We start from the raw sequence: 13,604 nt of genomic DNA on the forward strand, positions 1-13,604 counted from the left end.
GCTGGAGGTACTCGTTGATCTTCTCATTACAACTCTATAAAGAGTTTGATTGATATGTATGCTGCAACTTGCAAGGTGCTTGATTATCTTAGTGGTCATTCTCCAAATGTAAGAACTCGGTCTGAAGTGGGTGGTATATACAAAAAATTGACAACATTTGAATTTGTATTTGTTTTGCATTTAATGCACAGAATGTTGGTAATCACAAATGTGGTTGGTAATCACAGATGTGCTTTGTCAAGCCCTTCAGAAAAAATTTGAAGACATCTTAACTGTTATGAGATTTGTCCATACTACAAAAATCATCATTCAAGAATTGAGAGAAGATAGCTGGGAAGAATTTCTTCAAGAGGTGAATTGTTTTTGTTCAAAAAATGATATACATATACCTGACTTTCATAGCTCATACATGGTTGGTCATTCTCATGGTCGTGAGTATCCTACCATCAAACATCATTACCACTTCAATATTTTTAATGCAGCCATAGATTTTCTAATGATGAAGTTAGATACAAGATTTAATGAGACATCATTAGAACTCCTTTCTCTCGGTGTGGCATTGGATCCGAAAAATTCTTTTGAATCATTTAACATGGATAATATTTGCAAGCTTGCAGAGAAATTTTATCCTCAAGATTTTACACAGCAAGATATTTATAATTTGAAAGTTGAGTTGCAACATTATCGGCATGATGTGATTTCTGAGCCTCGATTTCAAGTATCTACGCTTTTTGATTTATGTCAAGAATTGGTTGCAAATAGAAGATCGGAGAGTTACATCAATTTGACTAAATTGATTCGTCTAGTATTGACACTTCCTGTTTCAACGACTACCGTAGAGCGAGCATTTTCTGCAATGAAACGTGTGAAGATGGAAATTCGTAACAAAATGGAAGATGGTTTTCTTGCTGATTGTATGACACTTTACATTGAACGAGAATTTTCTTTGAATTTAAATTTAGATTCTATTATTGATGAATTTTATGCTATAAAGCATCGTCAAGTACAACTGTAACTGATAATATTATATTATGACTTTTTTTGTTATTTATGAATTTTATTCGTACATTAAATTTCTAAAGTTTTGCCCCCCGGTAACATTAATTCCTGGCTCCGTTCCTGCTTTAGTACGTACCTCATTTGAACTAAGTAGTCGATCAAGTCCCCCACAAAGTCATAGGACAACAGCACCACCGTGTAAACTAGTATAAAGCTTATTCGACAACTTGATGGGTCGATGGCATAAATATCCTTTTTTAATATTCCCACATGTGACTAATGTAACACACCGTGATTCGGCAGCAATTCATCTTTTTGCACCTTAGCTTTAGGAACAGATAGGGCGTATGACGATATGCATTAGATAGTTGTGATTCTGTGATGTTTTACCTGACAAATCACAACGAAATTACAAGTTAAAACACTATAAATCGAAATAAAGTACAAGAAATTGAAGCAAGTAAATAAGCCATTGAAAATTCCAATCGAGCTCGGTTTTGGTGGTGTGATTAGGGGCTTAGTTGATGGCCGTCTCCACAAAGGCAACACCACAAATTGGACTAGAAACCAAGTCCAAAAGAACCCACAAGAGGCACCACATAGCATGAAGAAGAAGCCACTCAAATGGAGCAAAGTACTCCGTCACCAAGAACCCAAGGGAAGGCACGTTTTAGGCTAAAGGAAGAGAACAGCCGCTTTTCACAGTAAAAGCCAAGAGGAGCCGTGTGTAGCATGTATTAGGTCGACAAAAGTGAGCCACTTAAATAGTACGCAACTAGGTCAATACAAAGTAATCTGTGTAGTCTTAAAATAAATCACCGAGCAATTGGGTCGAACGTGTTTAACCTCCAAGTGATTTATTTAACGGTCTATAAACTATCTTTGCAATTGGGCTACCTATTTGTGAAGAGGGGCTATTTCATTCAATCTTCACTACTCGACTTTAAAAAAGCCTATAAAGTGAAATTCCGATCAGTTTTATCATCAAATCCCCTAAGGTTTGTTAGGGACCAAATTTTCCATTGTACCTAACATCCCTCAATATATGCGCAAAGCCACGATCATATTTAACAATCACATCACCAACACCACTGATATTTTATGAGACCATCCTATGCAACAACATGTCCATGATCAGATTCATATAAGTGATCAAACAAATGTTTTATTAGATGTGAATGGAAAGATGAAGCCAAAGGTGCCAGCATGTGAAGGTGAACAATGTGTTCCATGGGATTTGATTGGTGTGCGCTGTCTGATTGAGACGGTTTTGAGCCAAGTGAGGATATCCTCTGGGGGTTGTTGGGTGAAATTGTGGAGTCAAGAATCCGTTCGTCAATATGGGAATTCATAGATAGATTAATCTCACTAAGCTCGGAATTTAGAAGCATGTATTGGGTGTCACTACATTTCCCTCGCCTTGATCTTTTCATCTCTGGTCTCTTTGTTTATTTTTCTCATTATAAAAGTCACTAATGAAGTGTCCGATTTTCCCAAAACAGTAACGCTTCCTCTCCTTTGTCTTCCCCTATGATTTAGACCAACTTCTACCCTTGTTTTTGTCACCATTGTTTTACCTACTTCCACGTCCACCCCTCAATGAAGGTCTACCTCTCATTAAGTGAATCTCCCCATTTTTTCTCTCAACACTATCATCTTTTATCTTTCCTTACTCTTCAGGGAATCAATCACAATATCAAGTGTAAGTGTCTCCTTCTCTTATTTGATTGCATTCTTGACTTCTTTTCATATATCACAAATGATATTCAATTGTGTGCTATATACTCTTCATATACTTTTTCACCACACTTTATAATGTCTTGAACAAGTTTGTTAAAAACGTCAAGATTGTCATCGAATTCTTTAGAGAGATCAATTTTAAAGCAAAAAAAAAAAAATTAATCAAGAAAAGTTTATTTGGAGTGGATAATTTTAAATAAAGTTCGTCTAATTTTTTCCAAAGTTTTCTGTGGAACCAATTTTTTTGCAAAAACGATCAGATAAATGCAAGATGATAAAAGTATGTGCCAGTTTATCATCTTTTTTTTTTCAGTTCCTCATCGGACTGAGTTCCTAAATCTATCTCATTAATTTCATCGGATTCGAATCGCCAACCCTCATTATGACTTACCACCTCATGATTAAATTTACTAGAGCTGATGAGTCAACGTGTGGCACTTCATACCACCCTTATGAAAAATGATAAATGCAAAAATAAAATAAAAGAAAAAAGAAAAAAGAAAAGAAAAGAACAGAACAGAACAGAAAAGGTTTGAAGTAAATCAAATAGACTATATGAACAAGCTTAGAAATGACAGGACGATATCTGTAAACCTATTCAATCTTGTTGACATCCCTCTCAAATTGATGAATCAGCAACGATAACAATAATTGTCCCATGAAGAAGAAATTTAAATCTCAACAACCTCTATAAAAATTAGTGACGACAAGAGATCAAGAACAACAAATAATGCAGAAACAATCAAGAACTACTCCAAAACCACTTCAAGAACACTCCAAAGAGCTCACACACCAAGAATTTCCAAAAAAAACTCGCAAAGTGTGCCGACAAACATAGTAAGCTCCATCTATTAGGAAAATCAGTTGAACACATAACCCGCGTTCCGAGAAAAGTTCTATTAGTCAATGCACCGACCAAAAATCCAGCAATATATTGCTAGCAGAGATGCTGCAATTGGAAGAAATCTCACCGAACAGCCTACACCAAAAACTCAAAGAGGATCATCCTTTGAGAATCCAAAAAACTCTAACTCATCATCTGAGCAACCAAAATCTAACGATCTGCACTACCGTGTCTCTCTCATCCCTCTGTATTTTGTTGCCACCATACTTACGAAGCAACATAGAAAGGGAAAAAAATTAGTCAAAGTCCAATCAGTACCCAATCTTGACAAAGCTCACTGTGTCGAACAATAACAAGCCTTAAATTTTGAAATAATCCAACATACTAACAAGCTTAAACCAACAAAGGAGCATGTCTACTGGAATTAACTTAACCCAAACCAGAAAAAATGTTAAGAGAACAATACATAAATCAGGAGTTTAAGAAACAAACTTTAAAAATTCAAAACTCGGGCGATAATTAATGAATATTATATATAAAATAAACTCTAATAAATATACATCCTAAAATAACCCTTTCAGTTTTCATTCTTAATAGTATTCTCCAAAATAACAAATTGTGAAGACTAAGGAAAATAGAAAAATAGAACACCATAGAGACCCTTCCAGAGCAAATACTCTCCATTACCTCCATTAGAATCTGATTGTTTGAAAATCATGAGACTATGAAGTCACAAATTGAATGCTATCGGAAGATCAAACAAAAACAGAATTTACAAAGAACTTATCAAAGCAAATAACTTTAATTTTTACCATCAAAATTTGATTAATTGAAATTTGTCGGACGATTGAGGTCAAAAATTGAAGTTGTAGGCATTGTGTATTAGAAGATTGAATAAAGAAGGAATCTATAGAAAACTCTTTGAGCAAATAACTTTGATTCTTATCGTTGAAATCTGATTAATCGAAACGTGTCAGATGATTGAGTTCACAAATTGAAAGTTGTTGAACTGTGTATTAGAAATTTTGAAGGCAACAATCACAAACTTAAGTTAGAGAAATCAATGGTCCATGACCAGTTCTATTTGAAATGTGACATGTGGACATTGATCTATTACCTCTACAATATGACGTGTGGTATGTTACCTATAACGTACGAACTGTTACTTATGAATTTGAATATGTGACCCATGAATTATGACCTAGGAAATGTAAACATGATCTGTGACCTATAGACATTTATTTGTGTCCTATGCACAATATGATATGTGATATGTAAACATTAATCTATTATGTATACAATATGACCTATAACCTGTGAATTGTGACCTGTAAACTAGAATCTGTGACATGTTATTAGTGCACAGAGGCGTGATATATCATTTATGACCAGTTAATTTTGACATGTGACCTATACAATATGACATGTGACTTGTGAAGTATGACATGTGACCTGTAATTATGATATGTGACCAGATCTATTTGATTTGTGACTTATACATAATGACCCATGACCTATAACCCATATCCCTAAAATAGCTAGACCCATATCAATTGAACCACTACCAATACCAGATGCTCCTCCACCTCCACCTCCACCTCCACCTCCACTACTAAATTTTTTATTCTTTAGAAAATGTTTTTCCTTCTACACACACTAACACACAAACAAACATTTATTTAAGAACAAATAGACAAGTACAAACACGTAACCTCTACCAACAAGCACCACGTTAACCACTAATCACAATCACTGTAACTATTTCGTCGACATTGCTTCCATCGCCGCCACCAACTACACTATTCCCACCACCTTCTTGGCCTCCCATCCCTAAACATCTCCAATACCACGCACCAATTGCCGCCAAAGCAGTAGCAACACCACCCACTGAAGACAGGAATTCCATTTCAGATCTAATTTTGAAAACCAAGTTCGATTTCCTTGGGATTCTAGATTTTTTTTTTTTTTTTTTGCAGTTTAATTTTCAATTGATTTTTGTAGTAGGTGTGAGATTTTTGAAATTAGGTGGTGATGTGTTGTAAAGAGAAATACGAGGGGAATGTAGAGTTATAGAGAAGGGAATTGATTTTCAGAAACTGTGTTGTAAAGAGAAAAAAGAGAATCATGGGTATTCAATATCATCATTGAAACATTACCATGCATTTGAATTATATGAATATTCTTCATATATTCCAATTGTTCTTGCATGTCCAAACAACCGCCACGATTGGCTTCTACCCATTTAATCCACTTTATACTTAGTGTATATCATCCTTATAATTAGTATAAGGGCTTTCTATCTTTTTACCTTTATAGATATCTTTCTATGATTATAAGATAAAAGCAAATGTAACTGTTAAATTGAGTTACCCTTACAATTTCTCAATTAAGAATACATATGCAATCTAATAATGTTGCATCCACAAGTTTTGAACTTTGCATTTCAAGTTCACAAGCATTAAATTTAACCCCCCCCCCCCCTACATTTTTGGGTTATACTTGAACTTAGAGTTCATCAACTCTTTCATAGTTCAATTCCTAATATTCATATCGAGTGCTTTGTGAAAGTCTATATACTTTCAAAGTAGTGGTCGTCAACTTGCATATAACATACTTCAATTTAATTAATTTTGATCATCCGAATTAAATCAAGGTCATCATACAGACCTGCAATACTTTCAAAACATATGCCAACTTAATTGGTTTCATGATTGAAATCAAATTCAACAATAAAGAGGGCTAAGCATTGCAAGATATGCAACTTATCACATTTGTGACATTTCACATGATAGTTTTATTTTATGTCAAATAATTAGGTACATATTCACCTTATTCATCATATTCAAACTTGAACGAACGAATTAACCATAAGTTGAAAAGTTGTGTTCTCAAGAGACACAATCTTATAAAAGGACATACCTCTTGAAATAATCTCTATGAAGAGACATACCCGTTGGAAAATAATTATATCAAAAGTCATGATTTTTCATATGAAATGATGTACCTTTTCATCTAAATTGATCATAGAATATTTCAAATAATTAAGTGGCTTAGTTCTCATAACTAAATAATTATATCCACTTAAATCATCTCACTTAATTTCATAGGGTTAAATGAGGCTATCAAAATTAATCAAAGTTAGTATAATTCCAACAAGTTATGAAAATTTAACCAACTAGACCATTTTAACCAAAAAGGTCTATCCAAAATCCAAACGCTTGTATGGATTCATCAAATGAATACACTAATCCGCTTCACATGATTATCATATAGATACCCAACAAAGTTGCCTACTTAAAATAAATGCATACTCATGCCATTACCGTTATGGACATATTTATCAGTTAAAATATGCTTTCTCATGCTAGTAATATATTCAAACGCATAATGATTTGTCATAGTGAGAGAACAAAAGTTATTGGGATGACATACGTATAAACTAAAAGTAAGGAATTCTGCACAAACTATAAATTTCAGCATTACTAGATTTTGACAAAGCTAAAGCCAACATGCTTTGAACAATTAAAATTATCCCAACATGCATCTTTCGCAGATTTAGTAAATTTATTTCTTGATAACTTTGAATTGAGGCAATTTAAACATGAAGGAACACAATGGTTAGCACATAAAATTCACAATGTTCATGTGCAATTTGACTTTACAAATCAGTTTACATTTATATACTAGCTGGACAGATATTTCATGCTACACAATTCAAACCGGTCAGGAATTAAAAACTATTTTTAATTTGGAAAGATACGTTTTTCCATATAGCATGCATACTATTTGTTTACAAACAGTTAACAAGATTTTACCAACCTTCCCAATCAAAATTCCTTAGGCGACTTCTGACACAAATTATATTTTAATATAGATACACTTTGAATTAAAAGAGTGCCAACAAATAAACTCATAGATGAGACTACCAACAAATACAATACACAAACATGTATACATCGGTTCATGAATATCATATGTATTATGAATTTCACAACTAATTATCATATAATCTAGTGCACCAATTTGAGATTTTCCACTCTCATCTCTAAATTTTAGAATTTGTTCTAATGGGTCAAAACCAAAATCTACATTATATGGTGCAAGATTGAATAATATCATATTGCTTGTCCACAAATCAACTTGAAATATATTGTAATGAATTCAACATATAAATGAATGGTTCCAAGTTATAGAATCACTATCGATTCTGTTATAATATACAGATTCATTACACATGAATTTCTCTAATTAACATGTTGAAATTGAACACATTTACCAGAATCATGATAAGTCAAAATTCTATCTTATGATTTTATTCATGCAGTATCTTGATTTCAATTGCAAATAAAATATAATATGCATAAGAAAATTCATCGTAAGATTGTTGGGGAATACACCGATTATGTGTATATTATATTCACAAAAAATATATCGTTTATGTTCACGAAATCGAAACAAGGTTTCAACTTACCGAAATGGAGTTTGAAAAACTAACTAATGATTATCGAATCTGACCATTTCCATTCTTGAATTAAAACATGTGATTCTTCATATCGAACCTTGCATAAACTATATAAATGAAATTAATCATTTTCTAAAATCAAGTAGAAATGAAATCAGAAAAAATTAGATGTAAGTGATGCGATTGGCCGAGGCGAGTATAACTCTTTCCTTAAGATGAATTTGCCCGCATCGGTGCTAACGATTTTTCGACAATCATCTCCCAAGATACAACGACCATATCAAGCCATAGGAGCACTCCAAATGATTTCGACCAACGAACTCGAAAGGAATTCCCTCTTTACCATAACCATGATTTTAATGCAAAAGATAATTACTTTTACAAAGTGTTTTATGTAACTTAATATGAAATGAATAATATGGAATGAATTGGAATGACAAATACACATCCAAGAGATCCTATATATAGAAGATGAAGGGTTGTGGGTGAAGGGACACACCCCAAATCCAACATTTTTCATGGAAAGTTGCAACACTTCATTTCGAAAAGTTGTAACACTTCATTTTAAACCTGCATCTTTTCGAAAAGTTGCAACACTTCATTCTTCCAACTTTGGACCGCAATTTCTCATTCATCTGGAATTGATTTCGAGATTCCAAATATACCACGACGATCTACTCGACAAGTAGAATAAGTTGATCTATTTACTTTTGTAATTTGACCATCAGATCAAATCCGAACATTCGACCAAAGTTGACACGAAGTCATACCTTTTCATTTTCCCAGTTTTACACTTAACCAATTTTCGGTTAATTTTTGAACCAATTCCAACAATGATTCCTCCGGGTGATGAAAAAAATCTGAGCACCGAAAGCTCGAAAACTCAAAATTAGAGACAAGATGAAATACCCAAGATACGGTGATGGAAACAAACAATGATGATGATCAAACGGCTTAGGACTATTAGGAGGGAAATGGATTTGTTTCTGGATGAGCTTAAGGTGCCACTAACGCCTCCACTGGCTAGAACAGCGGCTGAGAAGCTATCTAAGATGAACAGAGTGAGCGACTTGCATGGCTTCGAAAGCAGTAGTGTTTAGATTCTGCTGCTTCTATTTTTTTTATTTTTTTATTTTTTGGGGAAAATATTGAATGATTGAAGAATAGGATTTGAGGGTATTATGCACCATATGTATTCGAACTTTCCTCAATACGTTAAAAGGAACATGGATTGGAAAAGGAAACATTAACTTAATTTGATGAAGACTCCTCTTCTCGTGAGAAAACCACCCAAGAAAACAAGAGAAAATTTTAAGGAACTAGTTCTGATATCATGTCCAAAATAATTCGTGATACTCATTAAAGCTCAATGTCCCCTCAATGTGAGAGGTTTTATCATTATATAGAACCAAAATCAAATTAAATATGGTAAAAGTAATCTATCTATATATGTTACAATTATAATAATAATATAAACCTCAACTATAATCTTCCACAATCTCCATAATCTTATTCAATCTCATTAACAAGGAATAAAGTGCTTATGACAACCTACTGCTCATATAATGTATTAGTCCTCGTTTGAACCAAGTGAGGTCATCGACCGAGTGTATTGTTGGTTGTAGTATTAGTCCCACTCAAAGTCCTAGGGCAATAGCACCACAATATATGCTAATAATATAAAGCTTGTTCGCCTCCTGAAGCATAGTCCAGTGGTGCAAAGGACAGGAGTAAGGTTATCTCATACCTTGCTGACAGCCGCAGTGTGGGGGTTCGATTCTTGAGACATGGAATTGGACTTCTTGTAAGCGCAGTGTACAGGCAGCTCTTGTTCCCTGGCCTGTTAGGGTACATCCCGCGATTTACCTCCCTCACAAATCTCTAGGAGCGAGGCGGTGGTAACCCTCAAAGTTGGAATTCAACCTTTTTTTTAATATAAAGCTTGTTATGATAACTTGTGTTTCTAGCATAGACTAAAATAAACACATTTGAATATTCTCCATGTGACTATTGTCACAAATACATCATGATTGGGCAATGTGTCCACATTTTGGGCCTAATTTTCATGAACGTATGTACGCACTATACAGTTGTCATGCCAAGTAAACCATTTAAGCCTCCATAAGGTAGAAAGTGACTCGTATCATTTTCACAATCATACAATACAAATATCTACACTAGTGTTGGCTCGTTACAAATGGAGAGAGGAAAACATGTATAAAAGAGTGCACAATAATAATCGAATCGATACATGCCATCTCCGTGAAGTTGTTCCCCACTAGAATTTTGAAACCTCGCCAAAATTTTAAGGGTTCTCGACACCTTACAATTGCTACGGGGTAGTAAATTAAGAAGATAACAATGTTATCCAATACCATTAGTGCTAAAATACCAACGGCATATAGATAGCAATAACTGATAAGTCCAATTAAGGAGAAGGTTGAAGAGAATTAATTGACTTCAGTTGGTGAATTTTCTTGGAAACAAAATCAAGATATATCAATAATTTGTTTTCATACTAGGATGTCTGAAATCATAGCACATCAAAAAGCCCAATACAACAATACAAAAACCCTAAAAATATAGTAATTGAAATTGGCAATCTGAAGGTTTTACGTTAAGATTCAAGCATTACATACCTTGTTCACAGGTTTGGGGGGAAAAAGAAAAAAGAAAAAAGAAAAACACAGAAAACAACGTTTGCATACGAGTGAACAAATTAACAAATTTCAAAAGCTAATTAGACTAAGATTTCGTCATCACAGAAAAACAATTTGCCATGAGACATTATTACATTGCAGGGAACGATGGATTCATTAAACTCGAACCTATGAATCCGTTGGAGAGGCTAGCCCCATCGAGTATCTTGCTACTATCTGCCCGTGGGCTACTCCCTGCACTGCTGTTGGATAGGGAACCATATGCACCCGTCTGTAAAACCCCGGTGGGAGATGATGCCAGGAAGGGGCTACTATTCCAGCCCTCCTTCATCAGGCCCAGCGCCTTGGCGTTCTTACCATCAGTTGTGCTGTTATTGGTGCTGTGTAAAACCTCACCCAGAGGTCCACCCTCAGAATGCTCCCATGAAATGGGAAACCAATTTGTTTGTCTTTGGCTCTGTTCACTTACGATGGTTCCTACTCCCAATCCCATTTGGGTTGCCTCAAGTTCTCGGGATAATCTCAGTGGAGACGCTGTAAGCTTTTCATTTGTAGGAGATGAGGTAGAAGACATAAAGTCTGATGTGACCACAGGGGTGGAAATTGAAAGCTGTGTCCTGTCTGACTGCATATCAACATCAGGCCATGAAATGGTCGAGCATTCTGATGGGTTTTTGGGCCATTCGTCCATGAACTGGCGAAGTGGATGCTGTGATTTGCTTTCGTGATCATTGAGATTGCTGTTCAGAAACGAAGAACTTCTATTCAAAGGATTGAGCAAAGAATCAGAGCATACTAATCCAAACTCGGAGCAAGAAGATTCTGCATATGCATTCTGTTGTTTGGGGACAGAATATTGGCTATCTTTCAGACTTGTGTTTGACGATAACATCGAGATTGTTGTGCCTTGATATCCCTCGTCCGCATTTTCCTTTCTGGTAAAACTCCTGTTAAAATTTAACAATTCAATGTTTATTAGGCCAGGGGAAGCAGAAAGGGTTTGAAATGACATTTATATAACATATAAAAGGGAAAAACCATATGGGACCACTAGTTGCCTAAGAATTTGCAATTTCTCCTCGTCTTATCACACCTTTCTCAACTTGATATAAACATGTTACTTGAAGCAGAGAGCAATAACCTTTAAAAAGACTTGTAGCACGTTTGAGTCACTTTTTTTGTTCAAAATGTCTTCTGAAATAATATTTTGACGGAAATGTGATTAAAAGATAAGAAAAAATTTTGAATTTGCGTCTAATATTATTATATTATTTTATTGAAGAATGTGCGATTAAAAATAAGAGAAAAATATATAAATATATTTTGAAAATAATAAGAACCAAACAAGGGTTTGAATTGAAAAATTCAATCAATAATTTGACATGAAAGCCTAAAACTTTTTATTGAAGGTTAGAAATCAGAATGTGAATAAATGTAATGATTGGGACTTAGTCTTTAGGGTGTCCATTAATCTACCTGTTAATATTTTGGGTCACAGACAAAGGATTTTTAGAACCAGACTGCAAGTTGTTGAGTTGACAATGATGTGAAAGTGCAAGATTGTTAGATGCACCAGCTCCGGGCACCACAGATGCTGAAGTGGAGGAAGCCATTGGCATTGGCCTGGTGGTAGTCGTGTTGGTTCCGGTAACGGAATGGCCAGATTGGCCTTCCACAGGCTTTCTTGAACGGTGACGGCCTCTGTTCATATGCCGCTCACAATATTTCTGGTCGGCAACTGCTTCCCTTGAGCATCGCCATTTCTTCCCATCAGTCCTTCGACACCTTCCTGGTTCAGGATCAGTTTTGGAAAATCCCAGATGGAAAGTGCCCCATCCCGCTGCTCAACATAGATCCAAAGAATTGAAATCAAGTCATGAATCAAAATATACAGAAGAAAATAAACGAAATCTAGCGCTATTACAAAGACAAATAAAATGAATGTAAAAAGCTCGACTAGGAAAGATATTCCTACAACTTTCAGTCGATACAATTTTTTGTGCATAACATAAGATGTACTTGAGTTTCATACGCAAAAAATCAATACTGATAAAAATAAGATTCAGTTTTGCAAACATGAGAGCAATCTGTGACTCTAACAGGCAGAAAGGATAACATGTTGAAGTAGAAAAGAAACTCACAAGCATTGGGTCTCAGGCCAGAAAAGCTCGAGAAACCAGCAGACTCGAGGGCATTTCTAATGGGATTGAGAAGATAAGAAGGAATGGGCACATTTGCAATGATATACTTGTAGATCAAAGCCTGGTGTTCGAGCTCCATCCACTGTGATGGAGTAAAAGGCCCTCTAACCCCTGATAGCACCCCTTGCATGTTAGCAGCATTTATACCTCCGGACCCATATCCTGAAACAGGAAGATGAAAACATTCAGGTAAAAACACAGCCAAAATACATCGTCTTAACGTTTGAGACCAGTGAAGAAATCTAATCTTTTCTTGCTCTCCTATCCACCAAAAATTAAATATTTTTTGTCTTCTTTTTGTTCTTTTAACACCCTCACAAAATTAAACCGCTTGGATTCAAGATTATCATAACTGATTTTCTCAAGAACTAAATCTTAGGTCATACAGAGAGGTAAAAACAAAGTCTTTTTTCTCTTTTATGTTTAGGATAAGGCTTAAAAAAGGGCCAACACGTTCACATAAGAAGACTATCCGAACAGAAGAGCAAATCAAAACCCACTTCTGCAATCTATTACTAGTCATTAACATAAACCTCATCCCCATAAAAGTGCTCAGACACCCAATNTTGAGTGAATTTTTGATGTTTGTCAAGGGAAAGTATTGGAGAGATTAGAAGGGGGAGGGAGAGAAGTGAGCTGCGGTGGATATCGTCTGCGAGGTCTGTGACAAAGTACTAGCGTGTATACTCCTATATATT

At 35.1% G+C, this 13,604-nt stretch overlaps 2 protein-coding genes across 2 annotated transcripts; one reads left to right on the forward strand and one right to left on the reverse strand.

Moving 5' to 3' along the window:
- Nucleotides 1-54: 54 nt before the first annotated feature.
- On the forward strand, nt 55-2,353 carry LOC111398066. Its single transcript, XM_023025021.1, has 3 exons — nt 55-133; nt 228-914; nt 2,172-2,353. Exons 1-3 carry the CDS (start codon nt 55-57, stop codon nt 2,351-2,353), a joined length of 948 nt encoding a protein of 315 aa, XP_022880789.1.
- An 8,260-nt stretch (nt 2,354-10,613) lies between these two features.
- Nucleotides 10,614-13,067, reverse strand: LOC111397447 (growth-regulating factor 6-like). Its single transcript, XM_023024391.1, has 3 exons — nt 12,847-13,067; nt 12,182-12,545; nt 10,614-11,652 (listed from the first exon to the last, which is right to left on the reverse strand). Exons 1-3 carry the CDS (start codon nt 13,034-13,036, stop codon nt 10,836-10,838), a joined length of 1,371 nt encoding a protein of 456 aa, XP_022880159.1. The 5' UTR covers nt 13,037-13,067; the 3' UTR covers nt 10,614-10,835.
- Between the last annotated feature and the right edge of the window lie 537 nt (nt 13,068-13,604).

This window comes from Olea europaea, chromosome 7, assembly GCF_002742605.1.
Source record: "Olea europaea var. sylvestris chromosome 7, O_europaea_v1, whole genome shotgun sequence".
In the NCBI taxonomy this organism is placed as follows: Eukaryota; Viridiplantae; Streptophyta; class Magnoliopsida; order Lamiales; family Oleaceae; genus Olea; species Olea europaea.

Excerpts from the sequence above, each read along its gene's own strand:
- LOC111398066 (XM_023025021.1), top strand. The coding sequence starts at position 55 with ATGTATGCTGCAACTTGCAAGGTGCTTGATTATCTTAGTGGTCATTCT. Across the intron at positions 134-227 it reads AACTCGGTCTGAAGTGGGTG|ATGTGCTTTGTCAAGCCCTT; the intron begins GTATATACAAAA and ends TGGTAATCACAG. Across the intron at positions 915-2,171 it reads AGATGGTTTTCTTGCTGATT|ATGTGAATGGAAAGATGAAG; the intron begins GTATGACACTTT and ends ATGTTTTATTAG.
- LOC111397447 (XM_023024391.1), bottom strand. The coding sequence starts at position 13,036 with ATGCAAGGGGTGCTATCAGGGGTTAGAGGGCCTTTTACTCCATCACAG. Across the intron at positions 12,546-12,846 it reads TGGCCTGAGACCCAATGCTT|CGGGATGGGGCACTTTCCAT; the intron begins GTGAGTTTCTTT and ends TATGTTGAGCAG. Across the intron at positions 11,653-12,181 it reads GTGACCCAAAATATTAACAG|GAGTTTTACCAGAAAGGAAA; the intron begins GTAGATTAATGG and ends AAATTTTAACAG.